At 42.0% G+C, this 25,725-nt stretch overlaps 1 protein-coding gene across 1 annotated transcript in view; it reads right to left on the bottom strand.

The window, feature by feature from the left end:
• Window positions 1-25,725, bottom strand: part of LOC310878179 (CUB and sushi domain-containing protein 1-like) — a 740,702-nt gene that overhangs the window by 287,501 nt on the left and 427,476 nt on the right. Inside the window, exon 10 of the mRNA XM_083792333.1 lies at window positions 12,370-12,491. Within this exon, the coding sequence (XP_083648459.1) occupies window positions 12,370-12,491 (122 nt within the window). The remainder of the gene's footprint in view (window positions 1-12,369; window positions 12,492-25,725) is intronic.

The following is a 25,725-nucleotide window of genomic DNA, read 5'->3' as shown; positions in this document are numbered from 1 at the left end:
ACAATTGAGTGCTTTTACCACCACATGCCAGTGACCACATACCCGCTCCATGGAGGATATGGGCCCCAACCATTTTTACACCATGACTTTTACTCAAGTAACTTTTGAATTCCGGACTTTTTTTAGATGGCCTCATATAAGTCAAACAAATCATCCCGAGCCGTTTCACTCATACAGTATGGATATGAAGAATCAACTGACTGAGAGAAAACACTAATATTACTGCTGCTGAAATAGTTACACTTTTGCTAGCAACAGACTCGGCCTGGGCCGTGCATGGCCCAGCGGTCCAGGCACCTTGGCCAGTAGCCCGAGTCTGGCAGTGTGCCGTGGGTTCGACTCCCGATCCCCACGGCCCTTACTGCATGTCACTCCCCCATCTCTCTCCCGCATTTCCTGTCAGCCTACTGTCTGTCCCTCTATAAAAAATATAAGATAAAGGCGATATCCGCAAAAAATAACATAAAAAAAAGAAAAGAAACAGACTGTATCAAATATGACTGACTGACTGTCGTAAACGATACAGAGACACGTCCCCGACAATATCGCAGAGACAATTTTATTTTTGGACCTCAGTTCTTATGAGACGATATTAAGATGACCCAATCTTATGCTCCATTGAGAAAAGCCAGTGACGTCAGGATTCAGCACTCTATTGATACTTTTATTTAAGTAAAAAATACTTCTACCAGTAAGACGCCTGGGGGCGAGAAGCGACCTCGCCCTAAAGTGATATCCAGCGCTGACATCAGACTAGTGTAGAAACCTCATATACACGCCTGGCATTGTCAATCATGGTGATACATACTCAGTTGGCTGGCATCGTTATCATGACATGCATCTAGTGAACTATATAAGAAGAATCCGAGGTTTAGGGAGCTAGCAGCATTTGCTATGCTCCTCACGAGAGACTCTATTGCCTTCCAGACGAGACAGGATATTTGGCCTTACTGGCTTAATGTCCTCATTCCTTAGAAATGTCTGCATCCCGGTTAAGTTCGGATCGGACACCACTGCAGCGGGATCTAACGAGACAACCAGCACTGGTTCGAGCTATCATAATGGTCCTTGATGCCATGATGATGTCACGATGACCTGGGCACCTGGGGTGACCAGGGGGCTGATGTCACGATGACCTGGGGTCTTGCCTGGGGTGAGCGGCGGGGATTTGAGTTAGCTGACATGACAGAGAACACTCTGCTGAATCTTGCATTTTTCAGCCTTGGTGACTTCACGCCAATAAGAAAAACAGATAAAAATGGAATTAATTAAATCTGACAATAACAAATGACGGTGGTTTGGTTTAGATTAAAACATTCTGAACACTGCTGGCAAAGTTTGCTGGCACGCACGCACGCACGCACACACACACACACACACACACACACACACACACGCACACGCACACGCACATGCACATGCACATGCACACGCACACACACACACACACACAAATCATCAGCTTTGCGGGTCAGTTAAGTTGACAGAAAGTAAACACATAGTCAACATTCATCAAATCACACAGACACGTGCGCACACATACGCACTATACACACATTGTGTAAAACTAAATAAGTCATGTGGAATAATATTAATAACCAGTCAAAGAAAAGACAGAAGAGGGAAAGGGGGAGCATGAAGAGAGAGCAGAGATGAATACATGAAGAAATAGTGAGAGACGGAGAGAGATAGATAGAGAAAGGGGAGGACAGACAGAAAGATGACCATTATTAATCTTTATTTATCTCCCCGTCTCTGTCCCTCTCGCTCTCTCCCTTGTTCCACCTCTTCCCTCCCTCTGCCTTTGTCTCTCCCTGGCGGTTTTTTTACCCCACAAGATTGTCTCTGCCATCGACCACAGATGGTACGCATCAATAAATACTGTTGCTTACGGCCAGAAACCTTGTATCTCTATATCTCAACTTTTTATGTTTGTTTTTTCGTAAATGAATGCCCTGGCCTACTTCATCACACAAGAGTGTCACGACGCATTGCGAGCTTGTAGACGAGGTGGCAGCAAAGGGTAGGTAAGCCTTGCCAAGGCATTTTGGGTACTTTCATTTCCGTTTTCCCGGCTCGGAGACCTTTTTATTTTATGTAATCATGGTGATGTAAAATTAATGGTTGGTAGCAGCATCAAATGGAATATGTAAAAAGAAAAAGTACAAGGTAAAATGAATATAATCATGTAAAAGCATAACTGAAATGAAATAAATAAATATGAAATGAAATTAGGCAGAAACGTAAAGTCACGACGTAAAGTCACAAATCACATCCGAACCTCAGATGGATCATCGTCACCGGCGTGGACACATTGGCCGCATTTTTCAGAAATGTATGAAGATCCTACTTGTATTATGGGACCCTATGTGCTGCTGGGGGGGGGGGGGGGGGGAGTATGCAAGGCATTGCCTAGCAACCGTGCCAGTGTTAAAAGTTTATTTTCAGGGAAACCCTTTCATATTTGATATAAAGCCTTATCTATGAGTTAGCTCGTATATAGCTTCCTTACTGGGATTTGGGGAGGTGTAGTTCCAGACTAGACATTCCCAACAGCGACGCTATGCTTTGTCAGAGCGGGTCGCACTGAGGCCCAGTGTTGGCAATGCATAATCACCTGCCATCAGTGGTGGACAGTAACTAAGTATATTTACTCAAGTAATGTACTTTTACTACACTACATCTATTTGACAGCTTTAGTTACTTTGTAGATATCCAAGGCGCTTTACATAGATTGTGCATTACATGCATTCATTACATTCATCCATTCACACACATTCTCTTGATACGCTGTACCACAAAGACTAATGAAAAAGGTCTGGAATTAAGCTACCAAATAGCAGAGATGTTGGCAAAGTTAAAAATGCCACATACATTGGCAGAAACAGTAATAGCCAATTCATTCAAACTCACGGGGGGTGTGGGCTTGGTTTTGGGGGCTTGAGAAGTATTACTTTGCATTGACAAATTGAACATGTGTGTGCTATATTTTGTATATATTCAAAAATAAATTGGTGAAACCGAGGCACTGTCTCTGTTATTTTCTTTTTCTTTGAAAGTGCTGTCATGTGTGCTGTCACAGTGCTGTCATGTGTGTTTTTAAAATAAGTTTTACTCTTGTCAAATAATAATGTCAAAAGTATAATGAATGAATGAATAGTTTATTTCGATCTTTCAGAGAGGGAGACATTACACAAAAACAGTTTACTTTTTCTTTTGTGATCGAAAAGGCATAGGCAGAAGCTTAAAGCTTATTAGTGCCTATCCTTATCTCAACTTATTCCAATATACTGTTGAAGATATGCATAACAATCAACATATAAACAAAACAAACAAATTACATTTATAGAAGAATAGAAAATTAAACAAACCAAAATCAAAAACAGAAAACAGACGAGAAAAAAAAAAAAAAAAAAAAAAACAAGAAGGACAAAACAGACAAAGCCAAAATGTTATACTAAGTCCAACTCTACATGGCATAAACATAGCTCAGCTCCCTACTCATTCCAGGTTATATTTATGCAATAATTCCTGTTTGAGCCTCTTTTTAAATTGTTTTAGGTTGTTGCTTTGCTTTATTGGCTCAGACAAGCTATTCCACAGCTTAACTCCATGAACAGAAACACACATGCTCTTTAAGGTTGTTTCAACATTTATTTGTTTGAAGTTTAGTTCCCCTCTCAGCTCATACCTCCCATCCCTATCCCTAAACCTTTTTTGGATATTTCCAGGAAGCAGATTATGTCTTGCATTAAATAATAATTGTGCTGTTTTAAAATCAACTAAATCAAGAAACTTTAATGTTTGTGAATTTAGAAACAGTGGATTTGTATGTTCATAGTAATTTACTTTATTTACTATTCTTATTGCTTTTTTCTGCAGTAAATATATTGGCTGAAGGTTGCTTTTGTAAGTGTTACCCCACACTTCCACACAGTAGGTGAGATATGGTGTTATAAGGGTGCAATAGAGGGTGTATAGTGATTTAGACTCAAGGACATTTCTTGTTTTGCCCATGACACCAATATTTCTCGCTAATTTAGACCGGATATAATTAATGTGGGGTTTCCAAGAGATCTTATGATCTATTATTACTCCTAAAAACAGATTATCAAAAACTCTTTCTAGTATGATATTATCAATTTTGACCTCAATGTTTGTGTTCATCAGTGTTTTTTGTTTGCCAAAGACCATATATTTAGTTTTTTTCAGATTAAGTGATAATTTATTTTGATCAAACCATACCTTTAATTTGTCCAATTCAATTTTTACCACCTCCAGCAGCTGCTGAATGTCTTTTCCAGAGCAAAATATATTGGTGTCATCGGCAAAGATAACAAATTTCATGATACTGGATGTCTTACATATATCATTAATATACAATATAAATAATGTCGGTCCTAGTATTGAGCCCTGCGGCACTCCACACGTGATATGTGAACAGTTTGATTTATACTCACCCATCTGTACATACTGTTGTCTATTTGTGATGTAACTTTTTAACCAGTTTAAACCTACCACTCTAACACCATATCTCTCCATCTTTTTTAGCATTATATCATGATCTATTGTGTCAAAAGCTTTCTTTAAGTCAATGAACACCCCCACTGCATAATTGTTATTATCAACTGAACTTGTTAGTTCCTCTATTAAATCAATTAGTGCCATCGATGTGGATCGTTTTGCTCGAAAACCATAACCATAACCAGTAACTGGTGTTTTTCTAGGAAGCCACCTAGCCTTGCATCAAATAGTTTTTCAAGATTTTTTGAAAATTGTCGCAACAAGGACACTGGCCTGTAGTTAGTGTATAGATGTTTGTCTCCTGCTTTGTAAATGGGAATTACCTTTCCTATTTTCATTTGGTTAGGAAAAGAACCAGTCACAAATGATAGATTACATATATATGTTAATGGATCTGCAATAGCAGTTATAACTCTTTTTATGAGTGTCATGTCAATGTCATTGCAGTTATAGGAGATTTTATTTTTGAACTTATTAACTATGTCTATGATTTCATAATGTGTTTTTAGGCTATGAAAAGTGTGCCCTGGGACAAAAAAGTTTGGGAAACACTGTGCTATAGGGTTAACAACATTAAAGCAGTTTGAATTATCTCTGGATGAATTCAGGCACATACTTCACACATACTTGTGAGGAGGAGGTGGGCTACTTTTGACAAAAAGACAAAGATCCAATGCACTTGTTTCGTGGGCAATAACAATATTACAATTCTCATCAGATCCCAAACGAAATCCACAAAGCAAACACTGTTCACAAAATATGTGGTGTGTGGGTGTGTGCGTGTGTGTGTGTGTGTGTGTGTGTGTGTGTGTGTGTGTGTGTGTGTGTGTGTTTCATCCATCTATTCCATGACCCACATATGCAAGTGATGTGCAATTGTTTTCTTGTGATTAGTTCTGAGACAAGGACACCCTTGAAACTATGTGACTGGCATTGTGGTTAAAAATAGTCAAGCGACTTTTCAGAATGTGCTCACTTGTCATTGTGTACATTCTGCACTCAGAATGCCCTGTGCTTAATGACTCATAGGGCTTTCTCTAGGAGGTGCTACAAGGTCCCCCTGCCTGCTCCGAGCGTCTGTGGGAAAATCGTTTAAGCAAATGAAATCGGCTTGCTAAACTCACTTATGCAAATAGCAGGATTTTATGTCCGTGGCCACTTTCAGTCGGCTAAGATATGCACATATACAGTATGTAGGCCTACTGTCTATAATGCATATACGTATAATGGCTTATACGTTGTTATTCCACCATATGCAAATTATGGTTTAATTAGGACTACGGTCTACGGTTTCTGGCAAACCGTAGACATAAACAATAAACAAATGGAGTACATAAATTGACTTGACATTTTATTTGTTTCTTTCTTTCTGTATTCTTTACCTCTTCATAACTCCTTTAACTGCAAAACATAATTGGGAGCTTTACGAAACATAATTTCACCCATGTGTTTACACCTGTTAAACTTGTAATGTTTTAGATTAGATTAGATTCAATTTATTGTCACTGCACATAGTATACAAATACTTTGACAATGAAATGAAGAGTGGCGTCTAGCCATTACATTTATGTAATGTGATAATAGAGTTGAATATACAGCATGCCGACGGTGAAAGTAAGATTGCTTAATCATGAATGCTTTTCATTTGAAACTCTGTATGTGGCTCTGTGGGCAAAGCTGATGTTACTCCCACTTGCAATAAGGGCCTTTCTCGGCCCCACCCCCTCTCCCACTGTTTACATTGTGTTTAGTTTCCAAGATGGCCGCAGCACCAGGTGGGGGCGGAGGTGAGCGGGCGGGGTCAACATATATGCCCATTCATTATATAGATGTTAGACGGATGTTAGACAAATAATACACTTCCGGAACTTTGTCTGCCTGTCGGCCGCTGTTATAAACATGCACAATAGGCTAATTATTAAATTGCATTCAAATTGATATATATAAAATTATTTTTCAAAGATAGATAGAAATAGAATGTATAGCCAATATTTGAGCCCATAACCCCCCCCCCCCCCCCCCCCCTACTCACCCATCTGTACATACTGTTGTCTATTTGTGATGTAACTTTTTAACCAGTTTAAACCTACCACTCTAACACCATATCTCTCCATCTTTTTTAGCATTATATCATGATCTATTGTGTCAAAAGCTTTCTTTAAGTCAATGAACACCCCCACTGCATAATTGTTATTATCAACTGAACTTGTTAGTTCCTCTATTAAATCAATTAGTGCCATCGATGTGGATCGTTTTGCTCGAAAACCATAACCATAACCAGTAACTGGTGTTTTTCTAGGAAGCCACCTAGCCTTGCATCAAATAGTTTTTCAAGATTTTTTGAAAATTGTCGCAACAAGGACACTGGCCTGTAGTTAGTGTATAGATGTTTGTCTCCTGCTTTGTAAATGGGAATTACCTTTCCTATTTTCATTTGGTTAGGAAAAGAACCAGTCACAAATGATAGATTACATATATATGTTAATGGATCTGCAATAGCAGTTATAACTCTTTTTATGAGTGTCATGTCAATGTCATTGCAGTTATAGGAGATTTTATTTTTGAACTTATTAACTATGTCTATGATTTCATAATGTGTTTTTAGGCTATGAAAAGTGTGCCCTGGGACAAAAAAGTTTGGGAAACACTGTGCTATAGGGTTAACAACATTAAAGCAGTTTGAATTATCTCTGGATGAATTCAGGCACATACTTCACACATACTTGTGAGGAGGAGGTGGGCTACTTTTGACAAAAAGACAAAGATCCAATGCACTTGTTTCGTGGGCAATAACAATATTACAATTCTCATCAGATCCCAAACGAAATCCACAAAGCAAACACTGTTCACAAAATATGTGGTGTGTGGGTGTGTGCGTGTGTGTGTGTGTGTGTGTGTGTGTGTGTGTGTGTGTGTGTGTGTGTGTGTTTCATCCATCTATTCCATGACCCACATATGCAAGTGATGTGCAATTGTTTTCTTGTGATTAGTTCTGAGACAAGGACACCCTTGAAACTATGTGACTGGCATTGTGGTTAAAAATAGTCAAGCGACTTTTCAGAATGTGCTCACTTGTCATTGTGTACATTCTGCACTCAGAATGCCCTGTGCTTAATGACTCATAGGGCTTTCTCTAGGAGGTGCTACAAGGTCCCCCTGCCTGCTCCGAGCGTCTGTGGGAAAATCGTTTAAGCAAATGAAATCGGCTTGCTAAACTCACTTATGCAAATAGCAGGATTTTATGTCCGTGGCCACTTTCAGTCGGCTAAGATATGCACATATACAGTATGTAGGCCTACTGTCTATAATGCATATACGTATAATGGCTTATACGTTGTTATTCCACCATATGCAAATTATGGTTTAATTAGGACTACGGTCTACGGTTTCTGGCAAACCGTAGACATAAACAATAAACAAATGGAGTACATAAATTGACTTGACATTTTATTTGTTTCTTTCTTTCTGTATTCTTTACCTCTTCATAACTCCTTTAACTGCAAAACATAATTGGGAGCTTTACGAAACATAATTTCACCCATGTGTTTACACCTGTTAAACTTGTAATGTTTTAGATTAGATTAGATTCAATTTATTGTCACTGCACATAGTATACAAATACTTTGACAATGAAATGAAGAGTGGCGTCTAGCCATTACATTTATGTAATGTGATAATAGAGTTGAATATACAGCATGCCGACGGTGAAAGTAAGATTGCTTAATCATGAATGCTTTTCATTTGAAACTCTGTATGTGGCTCTGTGGGCAAAGCTGATGTTACTCCCACTTGCAATAAGGGCCTTTCTCGGCCCCACCCCCTCTCCCACTGTTTACATTGTGTTTAGTTTCCAAGATGGCCGCAGCACCAGGTGGGGGCGGAGGTGAGCGGGCGGGGTCAACATATATGCCCATTCATTATATAGATGTTAGACGGATGTTAGACAAATAATACACTTCCGGAACTTTGTCTGCCTGTCGGCCGCTGTTATAAACATGCACAATAGGCTAATTATTAAATTGCATTCAAATTGATATATATAAAATTATTTTTCAAAGATAGATAGAAATAGAATGTATAGCCAATATTTGAGCCCATAACCCCCCCCCCCCCCCCCCATCAATCACAGCACAATAGACGACATGCAAAATGTGCTCTGTAAAATGAAACAGTCATTTGCCAGTGTGATTTCTGGTCTGGATTCAAATTTGCCATTAATGAATGAATTGCATTTTTATAGCGCTTTTCCAAGTGCTCAAAGTGCTTTACAATGGTTCATTCATTCATACATTAGGAGGTGAAGTGGCGAACAGTCGACGCCAGCGTCCTCACTTCCCACATTCACACACCAATGGTGGAAAGCTAGCACCGACCAACTCATTGGAGGCAATGCCCTTTTTGAAACGGGCTCCTCGCCAGTCGCCCTACACACTTCATAGAGTTATAAATAATGAGACGGCACCGGAATTGGATAGATGGATAGATCAATTTATTGCAAATTTGCTAAGAGGACGTTAAATCGTCACGTTTCCAATCATCCAGAAGAGAAAGGCATATAAGAGCACTGTGTTAAAATGGGATCTAAAAGCACGCTAATATGTTTAAAAAGGCAGCAGCATTTATGTAATGTGTATAAATATAACAAAGTAAGGATAAATATAATTATCGCCTGGTGCGATCTGCAAAGCGCTGCCTGCATGCTTCTAGTAACAGCAGCACTGCGGGGGCCCGCAACTCAAGACGGCCGTGGCCACTCAATGCAAGTGGATGGGAGGGGAATTCTATTGTTTATAACTCTATGCTCCTACCGAGTGGAAGTGTGTAGGGCGAGTGGCGAGGAGCCCGTTTCAAAATGGGGTCAGTGTCATTCCCAAGGACACTTCGACATGTGGACAGGAGGAGCCGGGATTCGAACCGCCGACCCAGGGATCATTGGACAACCTGCTCTACCTCCTGAGCCACAGCTGCCTCAGATTCCCCACAGCTGCCTCAGATTCCCCACAGCTGCCTCAGATTCCCCACAGCTGCCTCAGATTCCCCACAGCTGCCTCAGATTCCCCACAGCTGCCTCAGATTCCCCGATCTGTGCACCCACCGCCGCCCCCACTTCTGGGCAGCATTCCTTTTCGGGTTTATGATCCGGTCGAGAGCGGATGATATCGCTACGACGTAGTGGTATTGTTTTGTAGTCATCAGGCTGGAAGAATCATCCGGAACTTCCTTTTCCCCCAAACCGGAAGAATAACAATAAAAGCTCTCGTAGCCTTCGGCTTTTATTGAGAAAAATCGTTTTGAGGGGAAAGGGAGTTCCGGATGACTACAAAACAATACTCCAACATGACGTAGCGATATCATCCGCTCCTGATCGGATCATGAACCCGAAAAGGAATGCTGCCCAGGCTAGTTATTCGCTCAAGCATGTGTTAACTTATAACACAGACACACACGCATGGGAATTTGACCGTTCCAGACCGGGTCACACGGCAATTTTGTAACACAGACCAGGCTTTCTCCCCGAGGTGGGAAGCCTGGTGACGCGAGGTTAGCGAATAACACCACATTTGGAGCGACGCCCCTCTGCACCGTTATTGGATGGCCAAATTCTCAAGTTCACTCCCACTCCTATATGCCATATTTCCCAGCTCGTTCGCCCAGTTTATTTTTTTATTTTTTTGAACAAAACGATCCCAGAGGATAGGTCACCATAAGCAAAGCAAAATGTCTGACAGGCTACAGGTGTTTTGTCATTGTGCCTCAGTTGGAGCCACTTTGATGAGGTGAACAATTTTATTTCACCTAGTGTGGACAATAAAGCTCTGTTCCATTCCTGCTCTGCTGTTTATCTTTGCCCCCCCCTCCCTCCCTCTCTCTCTCTCTGTAGATAGAAACCTTCGGTAAATGCCAGCAGCTGGAGTGAGCTGATAATCTGTCACATTCTAGCATATTGTTGAGCTGCTCTCCAAACTCAAGCATGTGTATGTGCGCACGTGCGCACACACACACACACAGACACACACACACACGCACGCACGCATGCACGCACACACACACACACACACACACACACACACACACTCCATCTTCCCAGCCTTCAGGCTACAGTATGTGCACGTCTGTTCTATTTGATTCAGTTCTGTTGTGAATGATGCGATTTCTCAAAGGTAATGTTGTTTTACGTGCGGAAAGTGTTTCATCATCCTGAGACCAAACTGATTACGGAATCATTTGAATTAGTTAGAGAAAGAGAAGAAGACGATCAAAGTAGAAGAGGTCATAGATCGATCATGGAATGCAGGTATGTACGGGTCTAGTGGGTTGCCATAGTTACTCGTGCAGGTCAACCAATACTACTTCAGAGCATTGCATCACCAGGTTATTTTTATATTGTTTTACATAATATGTATATTTCTCTAGCTCTCTCTCTCTCTCTCTCTCATTATTCATATAAATCGCTTACTTTCTCATTCTCTTTACCTTCCCCATTCAGTTCCAGATCCCCCCCCCCCCTTTCTATCACACTGTGTTTCTCTGAGTTCCTCCTCCTCTCACATTCCCTCCCTCCATCCTTCCCTCACATGTGACTCACAGACTCCATTTTCCTTTGTGTGTATTTATTGAAATCTTCAATGTCTATCTCTTGTCAAGTACCTGCTGGGGGTACACAGGCTCTTCTCTCACTCTCTCGTCTTTGTCGTCTCCATTTCACCTTCAGAACTGAAGACAGTAACTGAATATTCCTTTCTCTTCCATCACTGTGCCTCTCGCCCTTTGACTCTCTCTCTCTGCCTTTTACTCTTTGTCCTGTTTTCAAGCGCTTGAGGCATCAAGACCTTTTTTCGCCTCACCCTAACCTTTCTGTCATCATCTTCCAAATGACTGTTTAAATGAAATGAAATGAAATGCAGAGGAGAGGAGCTTTCGGGCAGGTTATACTGCAGTTCTACAGAATTTAAAGGACACTACATTTTTATACTTTTATAGTTAAATGATGGCTGCTGGCAACAGTGTTGAATGTGATCATGTGATCGTCATCATGTAAAGCCATGCTCTCCAGTGTCCACCGTGCCGATATCGGCCTGACTCGGCCGCGGAAGAAGCCGACCTTGATAGCCGTCAATATCGGTGTGGTAGTGATGAGGGGGGTAAATGCTAGGGGCGAAAATCTTGAGGTACCGGACAATTCAATTTGATTCCAATTAAGAGGGCTACAATTCGATTATGCATCATGATTCCAATACATGATTTATTTCCCCCTCACTGTGTGATCAACAGTGCCATAATAAAAGCAGATAAATGTACTTCCATTATCTTACTACTGGTGTAGCAGACTAGAGGTGTGATCACAGAGGTGTGATCACATCATGTTTCAAGGCTGACAGGTGCAGAAGCATGCAGGCCTAAATAAGCCAGAGACATAAGCCCTCTCGCACATTTGAACTAGATATCATATTCTCACTCCCAATTCCTACACAATGGATCATCTCCAAAGCAAAGCTATAGAAAAAAATTGTGTGCATTTTGTGTTGCCAGATTCTGTGAGTGAAACAAGCGACCAGGTCTATGAAAACAAGCCAAAAATAAGAGACCAGTTTCACCACTTACTATTGCTATTTTCAAAAAGAATCGTGAAAGAAAGACCAAAAAAGCCAACTACACTTCAGAAACGAGCCCAAACCAAAGCAACCTGCAACTATGAATATTTAAGCGACTTTACAGGAAAACAAGCCAAAGATGTGGATGCAATAATGCAACACAGAAACACTTTTTTCCCCCTTGAAGTAAGAAGAATATTCATGTGATTTATTTGCCTGATAAATAAAAAAGAGAAGCAGATATTGAGCTCACCTTCCCGGCGTCCATTGCAGTGACGACCCACACACAGTGTGCATTGTTCTCATATTGAACAGGGTAATTAGGAGACGTTATGACACCTCTGGGCCCCCGTAGATTACTGCCACAGGTACGGGCTGCAGAGAGAGAGAGAGATCAATTATTTATGCATTCAAAAGTATGCTTGCTGTGTGTGTGTGTGTGTGTGTGTGTGTGTGTGTGTGTGTGTGTGTGTGTGTGTGTGTGTGTGTGTGTGTGTGTGTGTGTGTGTGTGTGTGTGTGTGTGTGTGTGTGTGTGTGTGTGTGTGTGTGTGTGTGTGTGTGTGTGTGTGCGTGCGTGCGTGCGTGCGTGCGTGTGTGTGTGTGTGTGTGTGTGTGTGTGTTCACAATAGGAAAATAATGTAGAGAAAGTGATGGAGATTGACAGGCTGTTCAGGAATGATAGCATCATGAAACAATGTTATTACTTTTGTACTAATAGTATAAGAAAAGACGTGCATGCACACGCACCCACGCACACACACAGCAGCAGCACTTCATCACATTATCAGTTTTCGGTACCCAGCACTGGCCGCTTTATTGTGACTGTATTATATGTTCCCGCTCGAATATACTTCCATACCTCTCTGCCTCTCTCTCCCTCCATCTCTCCATCCCTCCCTCTCCCGCTCACTCTCCCTGTCGCACTCTCCGCCCTGCTACCTTCTCCCTCCCTCCCTCCCACTCCCTCTCCTCCTCTCCTCCTCTCCCCGTCGCACTCTCCTACCTTCCTTCCTCCTCTCAGTCTCACCGTTCGTTACCCAACAATGGCAATTTGCGCTGACGTCAAACTTTGATTTCCTCTAGTCGATAGACATACCAATTTGTGCTGAAGTTGTGCATGTGCAGTACATATATGGGCATATCCACCACACACCACACCTTGAACATTACAGTCAGAAAACAGCATTGTCAGCCAGCTTGCCCATAGTGTTGTTTTCGTCGACTAAAACTACCGTTTTACACAGAGGAAAAACGGAATAAAAACTAAGCAATGATGACTAAACTATGAATAAATACATTGACAATTTCGGCAACGAATAAAAGCTGGACTAAAATGTTAGGGAGGGCCTAGTGGAGAAGCGATCCAGTAGAACTAAAAGAGAAGTCATTTTGTGCTTGGTTGCATGCTGAAAATTGCAGATCTACAAGCACACAACGGGTGTTTGTTTTACTTTGGAGGTTTAGAAGTTTACTTTCAAAATGTACTCCTTACAGATTATTCAAGTAATTAAAAACTAATTGCTTTGATTTTCTTTTCATTAAAATCTGTAATCGTATATCAATTCCATTCCTTCCCATGGCACCGAATATTCCCACAAGGAAAGGAATGTCAGTTATTGCAACTGTAGGTCGCAGATTACTATGAAAACCTGCAAAACCTGTCAGTCGATCCGTCCGTCACGCCTCCATATGTTGTCAGACCATCATGCCTCGTGACACGTCACGCCACCATATATGGTTGTCAGTCTGTCACGCCTCGAGACACACTCCAAATATGGCCGTCTCCATATATGAAGATCACAACACTGCCCTCATCAAACCCATACATGGAGAAGACTGGATCATCATCGAGATCTGCATATATGGAGCCGGCCAGCAACATTACATCTGACCTCAACCTCAACCCCTTAAGCCCTAACCACACCAAAGGGTCAAGACCAAAAGGTTTAGCGTTCTCCCTGCGGTGTGATATGTCTTGTTGTACGTTGACCCACGTTGACCCTAGTGATTCAACGCATGGAATTAAATGGCCCAAACCACACCAAAGGGTCAAGTCGGTTTTAGCGTCAACTCCTTGCAACCGTTTGGACCCAAGGAGTTGCATGGTGACCCCTTGGTGTGGTTAAGGCTTAAGATCTCCATATATGGAGCTGACCTGTTCTGACATTTCATAATGTCGATGTTGAAGGATCAACATATTATAATGACCCTCCCCACCCGTCCTTCCTCTTCGATGTCTCCCTTTAGTCTGAAACCTGTCCATTCAAACTCATTCCATATGTTGATCTGACCTCATCAAATCCTACCTTCTGTTGCCCTTGCTTACTGTAAATCGCTCTGGATTAAGAAAGAGCGTCTGCTAAATGCCTAAATTGTGAATTATTGTAAGTATACCGTACCTTATTATTATCGCATCGCTCAGTACTGTGAGTCAATATTACCATTTTATGCAATTAGACTGTCGTCCCGTCTTCAACGTATAGATCGATAACCAACCTCATGCTAATCACTACTAGAGAGTCAAACACGCTTGCTGCTGCCATATCCAACACTGCAGTAGCAAGAACATGGATGGATTATGTATTAAACATGTGTTTGAATGCGCCAGTGTGTGTGTGTGTGTGTGTGTGTGTGTGTGTGTGTGTGTGTGTGTGTGTGGCGTGTCGACTTGCTGCGCTTGCAGAGTAAATGATCATGCTATGGCCTCAGGCGTGATTTCTGATCACACAAACAACACGTGGCTACACTGGGACAAACGTGCACGAGGCCTTTTTAACCTTTCAGCCACGGGATGTTTTGCTGAGCACACAAATGTTGTGTGTTCTGCTCCAACCTCCCAAACTATGCCCCGAAGCTTACACAAAAATACATCCTACGAAATGGAGACATTACAAATGGTTCCATTTTGGTAGGTTCAGACTTCACAGCGTTTACTAGTGTACATGAGGCCACTAAATAGACCCTTTCGGGAACCTCAGTTACCTTTTCTTTGTTTTGGATTAGGGTCTAGGGTTAACCTGACTCCGGCAGATTGCGGTAGTATTGAGTTCACCAGTTCCCTCCTCCTGCCTGGATCTGGGCTCTCTCAAGCAGAAACGATAAACCGGAAGCAGCGGGACAAAAATGATGATATCTCCATAATCATTTTGAGTTGTAGTCCTGTTAGGTTGTGTTTACATTTGCACCTGTGCTTGCTTCCAATTAATTCATATTATTATTCTATTCTAATTTTGTGTAGACTTCTGTTCTTGTTAATTAATTAATGCAGATGTTCAAGTTCAACATCATTTTACTCTTGAGAGCTTAAAATGAAACCAAATGGACCATAAGGGTCCATTCAAGAGTTAAAGATCTATAAAGGGTCCATTTGGTTACCAACTCGATATAATTTAGGGACCACCTGGAACCCCCTCAAGGACCACTGGTGGTCCCCGGACCGCTGGTTGAAAACCACTGCTGTATACAGTCAGGAGCCAAACTCAACATGGGAGACGATGCCAAAAATAAATACATGTAAACTAAAATGTTAGGCTGTCAATATAACACACAACTCTAAGAACTCCGTGTAGCATAGTATTCAGGCTAATGCAAGTAGGCTACTGCTAACACAATAAAGCAGGGTCAGTGTTGTTTTTGTCGACTAAAACTATGACGAAAATGTTCGTCGACTACCTTTTTTCACTGACGAAAACTACATAAAAACTACATAATATTTTTTTGTCAACAAATAAAAACTAGACTAAAATGTTAGGGAGGGAAAAGCCGCAATTTGCAACTAGCATTTTTTTATAATGGGATGAATCTAGAGTTGCAATACCCTCTGACTTGACTCCCCATTCATCCAATTTGCTTTTGCGATCTGCTTGTATTAAACGACGTTAAACTCACCAACATTGCAGCTCTAGGCCAAGCTTGAATTATCCTCTTTCAATCTGCCAAGCTTTTGTTTCATAAAAATCCACCGTAGACATGAGCTACTTTCTATCAAAACAGAACAGTGCAGGTGATTATTTTTGTGTGTTGGAGTTTGGAAGCACTCGTCGAAGTCACTAAACCGCCCCGCATACCACCCGTTTTGAATTTGCACATAATGCAGGAGGTAGCAGCGTGACGCATTAATACAAATGAGTGCTTCCAAACTCCAACACTTCGAAGCAGAATCACCTGCACAGAATTTCTTGACAGAAAGCAGCTCATCATAACATGTCTACGGTGGATTTCTATGAAACAAAAGCTTGACAGATTGAAAGAGGTTAATTCAAGCTTGGCCTAGAGCTGCAATGTTGGTGAGTCAAGTCAGAGGGTATTGTAACTCTAGATTCATCCCATTGTAAAAAAAAAATCTAGAGTTGCAAATTGCGGCTAGGGAGGGACTAGTGGACAAGAGATCCAGTAAAGTATAATAAAAGACACGTCATTTTACACTTGGTTGCATGCTGAAAATAGCAGATCTACAAGCTCACAACGCGTCGCTAAAACGTTATGATATTTAGTCAACTAAAACTAGAATAACACAAAAAAATTCCGGGTGACTAAAATGTGACTAAAACTAGATGACAACTATTCAAGACTATGACTAAAACTGAAATAGAAATGTGCTGGCAAAAACAACACTGGCTAGGGTTAGCTGACTGAGTCGGACATCATGCACGCAGCAGGCTACTTCAAGTCCCTGTGTAGCCTACTTATTTAGAGTAACAAGGACTACACTTATTTTGTCTTGAAACACAAACAAACTAGCATATAGGCTAATGCTAACAAACCTCAGCCAGCAGGTCAATACTCAATACAATACACATTTCACAGGCATTACTATGACAATACTTATAGGCTAAGGCTACCATATGCATCATATAATGCAAATAAAATGTTGCAACTTACAATATGCTGTCAAAGGCACAATAAGGAATGTTTCAGTGCATTAATCAGGAGCTCACGACATACATGACACCTGGCTAATGTGATGTCCAGTAGGTGGCGCCAAATCGCACTTGCATCATTGCATGGAAAGAGGTCGAATAAATTGCAACTTTTTCTTCACTTAAATATTTCCTTTTTAAAATACTATACCTCTGCTCCTTTAAAAAAAAATATTTTACATGTTTAGTTACTACTTTGCAGATTTAGATTTAGATTATTAATAGTGACATTAATAAATAATGATGCATTATTATAGTTCTACCCAGCAGTATGTAATTATAAAGCACCTTTAACAGCTGCAACATAAAGGTGATGAAGACATTAATGCATTACTAATTCAAATCCAATAATACGATTAGTGAAATGGCCCATTCTGTAATAAGTACTTTTGTGCCAATCCTTTTTGTATTTTTACTTCATATTTTGAATGACCCTTATTTGCAAGCAACCGAGCTACTTAAAGGAGCACTTCACCCAATTTTCAACATACATATAGGTCCTTACATTGTAAAATACTACTAAAAGGGAAGGACTGTTTTCCAGGCCTTATAGTTGTCTGGGACGCGCCACAGGGTCAGCCATGTCCGAACATGGAGTCCAAGATGTCAGACGTGGTCATGTGGATGTGTCAGTCAGCTCCATATATGCAAGGATCTCTATTCTCTAGGTGATCTAGGATATAACTGTTTAAGCTATATCATGCGCCACCCCTTACCCCTCATTTTTATCCCCTTACCCCTTTTCCCCTATTTTGAACCATTTAAAATAGTTCAAATGGCCGATATACAAGCTCACAACGTGTCAATGGAGATCGACAAGTTGAACATTTGGAAATTTCAAAATAGTAAAAAATGGCAAATAGGTTTAGGGATACGGGGTAAGGGGTGGCACAAGATAGGGCCCTTTATCCCCTGAGCAAGCAGGCAGGGTCTATTAGCTCAAATGTCAAGACTTATGCTGGAAAACAGTGTTCAAATCCGGGGTAGAAGAGGAAAGTTATAGTGCCGTTTTAATGATCCAAATCTGCAAATTAACTAATTAACTTGAAAATGACTAAAGCTCAGAGGCGTATTGACAATAGGGCGAGGCCAGGCCGCCACGCCTGTCCAAGTCTAAATCTCGCCCGTCCTTGAAAACGGTGATAAGAAAGAGACAAAATCGCCAAACTTAGAACAATGGAACAGCATGTTGCTCCGACTAGCTTGTCCATTCGCCCCAGCTCGCCCATTCACGGGCGTGTCCATTCACGGGCGTGTCCATTCCGTGGCGCGACCCTCCCATAGACATGCAAACGCCTTTGTGTTCAAGGAGAGGGGGGTTCAGTGAGAGATACATTTGACACACTGTATACTGAAGGTATTTGATGAGTGATGAGAGCGCAAAATCTGTCTTGGAAGAGCCACCCATCGACTAATCTAATATACGGCAACCTTCCCCCTGTTTCTTCACTGGTCCGATCCAGAAGAGCACAGTTTGCCGGCCACTGCGCTCTTCTCTGGAGTCCTGCCTCAGGGCGGACCAGAGGTAGAAAGCTGTCGTTCCCTGATGTCATCACTAGGGACACATACAGTACTTCAGTAGGCAGGAACTGGGGGTGGCAATGAAGGACCGGTGCTTCAGTAGGCAGGAACTGGGGATGGCAATGTAGGACCGGGAAGTCTGGCATAGCATTGTGAAATCCATGATCTCGACCACGGTCGAAAAATGATGATGTAAAAAGTGCATGCTGAACTACAATGACAACCTCTCGCCAAAATAGTCTGTCTCCTATAGCGTTTGAGAGAGATTTAACTGAAGGTCTGAACTACGATTCTGTTATAGAGATTTTCAAGCTGTCTCATGTTCTGAGACATCACTAAGTGGACATGAACACTTTGATTTTGCTGTTAAGCGTGAAACCTATCTAATTTAGCTGTGAAGCGTTTGATTTCGCTGTGAAGCGTGAATACTATTTGATTTTGCTGTTAATGCATGCTGTGCTGGCATCATGTTCGCCTTATCTGTAATGCTGCTGTTGCAGGTTGGTACCTTGCATGGTTTCCACATGAATGTGTGCGGCGGTGGCTCAGGGGTAGAGTTGCCGGATTGGCAGATGGTAACCGCAAGATTGCCAGTTCGAACCTGGGCTCCCCCAGAGTTAGTGTCGAAGTGTCTTAAGCACGACTCTGAACCCCTAATTGCTCCTGATATGCAGGTCGGTGCCTTGCATGGTTTCTGCCGACATCGGTGTGTGAATGGGTGAATGTAATGCACGATCTCTAGAAGCGCCTTGATAAAGGTGCTATATAAATGCACCATTAACCATTTTACATACTGTGCTTTTTGAGAATAAAAATACATACATTGAATATACTTGCATAGTCTCTTATTTATTTTATACTTAATGTATACATTGTATTAATTTACTGGTTTATTGGATGATGGATCATTGGCCATAATCGTTATTATAATAATACTATAAGTATCCTATAATCTAAGTGGCTAGATTGTGACAAAAAACAGAGGGAGAAAGGAGGAAAAAATACCTTGTTTTTAATATCGTCTTTATTAACGTTTCGATGTGTTCTTGTTGCTTTCCGCCTTATATTTTCGCCTGGCCTACTTGTAATTCCTGCATACGCTATACTGCTAAAGCTGTCAAATAATTGTCGCGATAGTAGGCTATTATTATTATTATTATTAGCCTCTGAGATGCAGTGGAGTAGACGTAGGGCCTATAGCCTATAAAGTATACAAATGCAAATAATGAATTAAAGTGAACATTTTACTTGGTTACTTTCCACTACTGACCGTATCTTTTCACCTTACAGTGAATCAGTGTTTGGGTTCCCACTACGTACCTCATCCAACACCGATCAATGTCACCATCTGTAGTCAGTATTGTAATTGTTTACTTTATTCTGCATACTATGAATATGTTTTGTAATGGGCTGTTACACTGAGCTGTGTCTTTTATGTACGTGGCATTTGGCCTGTAGGTATAGTCCTATGATAAGTCATCATATTCACATGGTGGCCATTCATTTTGCTATTAGGCTAATGAAATAATGCCACCCCAGGTTTCTTCCCAACCCGCAAATATGACGTGAGAGCAAAATGTCAGCTGTGTCAATATAGTCAATAATAGTCAGTTGTTATGACTGCATCACATGTAAAAGCTATTTCTGCAGTTTGCAGTGGTGGTGGGGAGTGGGGCCGGGACGGGAGTCGCGAGACATGGCCAAACTATTTCCGGGGGTCCCCAGCCAAAAACGTTGAGAACCCCTGTAGTAGCCTACTGGGTTAATAAAGTGCATGTGTCTGACTGTGGTTTGTGCACCTTTAGTTAGGTGGTACCAGTACATTTTTGACGTGCACGCGCAGGGACAGAACGGAACGGTGCACATTTGTGCACGCTAGAACGCGACCCCCTAGATTCAAGAGAAGACGCACCAACCTCGCGTCACCAGACTTTCCAAGACGCACCAAGTAGGCCTACCCAGTGGTCTAGGTTTACTGGCATGCACACTTACATAAGTAGGCTATAGAGCACCGAAGTCCTGACATCACTGTCAGTTGAGGGTGTCATTTCACAGGTTCGTGTACTTTTTATTTGCATTGTAATCTCCATAGGGGGATTTTAGATCGCCTCATATAAGAACTGTGTTTGAAAAATAAACCGATCACCTCAAACAGTTCTTATATGAAGCAACCTAAAATCGCCCTATGGGGATTACAATGCAAATAAAAAAATACATGAACCTGTGTATTGGCGTCCTCTATTGAAAGTGACATCAGACTTCGGTGCTCTATGGCTCCAGAAATGGAATGGTACCAGAAAAAAAAAATCACCATGACAACACTGTAGCCTATATATGACTTGACTTAATCCTCTTTACCCCGTTGAGGGGCATAGGGCATCCACCAGAGCTCATTCCAATGTCCTTTAGGTCCTGGAGAGTGGAACGTCTCCAGGTGTTTCTTGTCCAGGGCACTGTATATAGGACTAAGGTTACTTCCTGCCTGGGGTCCTCCTATGTCTCACCAGACTGCTCGTCTGCATTTAGCATTTTGTTGTACAATGGTGGCATACAAAAATACTGTCTCACATCACAACACATGAGCTTGTAGATCTTCTATTTGTAATAATCGTTCATTAATCGTGACGCAATTGACGCATCATCCTGACATTGATTTGAACTTGAAGTCATATTGCCGCGCTACCCCTATCAGCCCATATCCTATACAGCTATAGCTGACCAATCAGGGCAATCTAAAGAGCCACCGTGCTCTGAACTGTCACTATGACTGACCCCTCTGGGCCAGGAGGAGTCCGTCAAAACATATCCACCCATATTGCTGCGTTGATGCCATTTTATTGTCATGTTTGTGACTAAATTGTTACTGTACAACCAAGTAGCCTTGGGAACCAGCGGTTCCTGAGCCATGTGGCCCATAGGTCAGGAGCCCATGTCCTGTCTCTGTAGCGTGTGGCAGCTTGATGTACAAGTACACCCCCGGGGCATGACACTATACAGTATGTCGCAGAGACTTAACCCCAAACCAACCCTTGATGCTTTGTACCAAGCACGAAGACATGCATTGGGTAGCATTTGTATAGTATTTGGTATAACTCGGCCGGGGATTGAACCCGACCTCCCAATCTCAGGGCGGATACTCTAACCACAAGGCTTAGGTTTTGTGACTATTGTAAGGCTATAGATGAACAAATGAAGCCATGTATGTACAATTGAAAGTCAGAATCTCCAATAAACCATTCTCTATGTACTGAGATCACTCAATGTAGATTTAGATTAGTCTTTAGGGTGGTTGTGTTCCATTTGATATCCTTCGCCTATCCTTCGCCTATCACAGCAGCTGCTGTGTTTGCACATTGTTGTACTTTTTTTTGTCATTAGACATGATTTCAAACTCTTCTTGGGTGATTGTAATCTGTGGGAAGTATGTGTCTCTGATGTCTTGGTACAGTGGACATTACACTACAGTAGTTATTATTACACAGCTGTCATAAAATTGATGTTTTACAGTTCAGCAAGTTGACTGCAGTAACTGTAAATATGTTCACCCTTTCCCACAATTTATGTCTACAGAACACTACAGTAGGCTACTGTACGTGACTATTACATGATGCACGATGTTAGATCACATACAACCGCATGTTTATTTGTGGCTCAAACTACCTGGAGCAAGTCAGGCCACACACTAATGACAAACTGCTGTAGGCAATTATATTCTGCTCACATCATCACTGAATCTGCTTATTGAATACTGAGAGTTCAATTTGCCATCGTGTTTATAACCACAGGCTTGATCACAACAACAAACACTTGTGTTAAATTGTCGTGGTAAAATTATACTAACCAACCACACGGAAGGTGAGTGCATGAGCTAAAGTTTATTGTGACATTCAACAGCAGGAAAAGCAAATACCCTGGACTAATCTCAGACCCTTTTAGTAGTGCACTCACACCGCAAATGCCGTCCTTGAATGTTTTTATTCTATTAAACAAATAAAAGGAATTATATCAAGGAATTGACAGGAACATTATTGAACAGCTGACCTACAAGCAACTATTAGGACTGCTATTTTCACCTTTTGTTTGAATAATTGTTCATAAATTGTAATTGAGGCAAGCGTTTAAAATAACCGTGATAGTCAGTTGAAGTCATATCGTCCAGCCCTAACCTGTAATCCTTCCTGCACTGCTGAGATGCAATGGCGCCACCTTGAACTTGTTACTGTAATAAATCTCATAAAATGTGGTAGTCTGAACATCATTTCATCGAAAAGCAGCATAGCTAACAAAAAGGGAACACAATAGCTGATATCCTTAATCGGATTTCCAACCTAAATCTCTTTAGTGGTTGTGGATCCTAATCCTGACAAGGAAATGGAAAAGATTTGCAGCTTCACCTGTAATTTTACTTGCAAAGTGTGAAGAATATGCCCCTACAGTACAGGTAAATTAACACCCAGAGATTGCTGCGGTTCACAGCTGTGACTGCATGGCATACTGATAATTTATAAAGCTTACTTAATGTAGTGTTCTCAAACACAGACGCCCCCAAACAAGGTTTTATGCCAGGAATCCCCATGAGAGAATATGTTGTTGTTAGATTAAATTCAGTAAAACATTCTATGATCTGAATAATCATTCTTATACATTACTGGGGGTAACTTCTAGCCAGTGGGAAAATAAATGTGAAGGAAAAGTTTACTGTTCCTCATTTTGCTGTATGGGGAACCCCTGGAACTCCCTCAAGGAACCCTGGGGTGCCCCAGACCCTACTTTGACAGCCACTGCCTTACTGTGTAGAGCTACATTTTTAGCTTAGAAACGCAAGTTACTCTTGGAGAAAAAGTCCCTGTAGTGTCCCCTTACTGTGGCACCTTTGTTTCTCAGAGTCTGCCATGCTGTTAACATAGAAATTGTCCTCGTTGCCAATCCCCCTTCAATATAGCTTGTCTACACTGGCTCATAAATTCACCGTACTATTGCCTTAAAGGGATATTTGGCAAAAAGTCATCATATTCTGTTAAGGAGCCCTCTTTAAAAAGACTCTCCGGGGTGCCATAACATTAAAGGGCTACCATGGCATTTTCAATTTCAGTCACTTTTAGTCAACAGGCACTGTGACGGTGGCGGTGATGGAGGAGGGGGTTCACCGTTTTTGTCCTTCATTTATTATAACGAGCCCGCTGGAGGCTATCACTACCATTATGAGAATGAGAAAGGGAGGGGCATCCGTAAAGAAATGCATGGGAGACAGAGAGAGGGAGAGGAGAGCTACAGAGAGGAGTATAGTATACAGTAACATCCTGAGTGTTGCTTCAATGCTGAGAGACTCTAAACACGGAGCGGCATGCATGTGTTCAATGAACACTCAGGATGTTTGAGTGGAAAGCAGCTGAACATGCAGGAAGAGGAGAAGAAGGGACGAGTCTGACGGTGCGGAAGAAAGGAAACGGGACGGCAAAGGAGATGTGAGATAAAGGAAGGCATGAGGGAGAGGGGGAGATGAGTGGATTGATTGAGATAGAGGTAGAGGGGAACGACAGACAGAGAGAGAGAGAGGGGGGAGGGGGGGGTACCAAAGAGAGAAAGAACTCAGGATGACTGATCTACTTGTTAATTGGAAAAGAGAGGACAAACACACACACATACGCACGCGTGCGTGTGCATGTATGCAATTACGCATATACACACACACAACACACACTGTGTGTGACTCATTCACCCAGAGACCAGTTTCTAATTAACAGTAAAGTCTCAGCACAGCAGAGACCAGAGGGACTTGTGGGTTTGAATCCCAGAGTGTGACACTCTCCACACTCAGCTACTCTGCAAGTGTCTTAAACTGACATCACACTATTAGCTGCTAAATCTGTCTGTTCCCCTGTAATCTACTGCTTGTTTGTCTTTGTGTCATGCCGCACACACGCACGCACGCGCGCACGCACGCACGCACGCACGCACAGAAAACTATTGATCGCAACCCAAACCATGTCTTCTGTAGTGTACTTTTTCCAATTATACCTATCTTTGACAGCCATTCCGTGCCCCTGCCTCCACCCCTTCCATTCTTTTGGGAATGCAAAAATGTGTGTATCAAAAACAGCTCGTGCCAAAGGCAAGAAAGACCCAGTCCTTCCAAATTCCAGATCAGACAGTTGAGAGCCTCATGCACGGATCAAGCCAGGGTTTCCGGACATATAGTTCTGCTCAGTCAGAACAATCTGATGGAAAATAAGCCTCACATGAGCCTGCTGGCATTCATTCCCATCAATATTCATGAGCACAGGTTGACATGCAGAGCTTGGTTCTTTTGACAGTTCAGTTGTCAGGGTAAAACATGGCCATAAATATGCATAAAATGGATGGATGTTTAAATAATGAGTTTACACGGACAGGTGCTGTTGTGCACGCCTGCAATCTATTCTGTTTAGTGTCAATGAGTATCATTTCAGTAGGGCACTGTGTGCACGTAAACATGGACAAGGCTTTAGCTTTAGCTAATATATATAAAAATAAAAGTAATCCCCAATAAAGTAAAACATAAGGACAAAAGGCGCTCAACCAATCTGAAGATCTCTAATAGAAACAAGCTAAACAAGTGAGGAGAATACATATAGGGCATTCCAGAGTAGAGTAATCTTGTGACCAAATACAGTATATATAGTCTTTCTTTGTCACATCCCCCTCCATCTCTGCTCTCTGTCTCTCTCTGGCTGACAGGAATAGCCCTAGTCAGGAAGGAAGTCAGGAAGCAAGTCAGGCAGGTCCCTGCAGCCAGCCAGCCAGCCCCACACACGCACGCACGCACGCACGCACGCACACACGCACACACGCACACACGCACACACGCACACACGCACACACACACACACACACACACACACACACACACACACACACACACACACACACACACACAGACAGAGTAATATGATGTGACAGAGACCCTACAGTATGTGTCTGTGCATAGGGACCGCCTGTCCGTCAAGCACACGCGCGCGCGCACACGCACACACACACACACACACACACACACACACACACACACACACACACACACACACACACACACACACACACACACACACACACAGAGTGCTCAGGGGGAGTATTCTTATGGTATACGAGGTGTGACATTGTCCTTGTGGATACTCGTCGTCGATATGTGTGC

The sequence above is a fragment of the Protomyctophum parallelum genome (genome assembly GCF_964188405.1).
Source record: "Protomyctophum parallelum genome assembly, chromosome: 2".
Taxonomy (NCBI): domain Eukaryota; kingdom Metazoa; phylum Chordata; class Actinopteri; order Myctophiformes; family Myctophidae; genus Protomyctophum; species Protomyctophum parallelum.
This window is presented reverse-complemented; position numbering and strand designations above follow the sequence as displayed.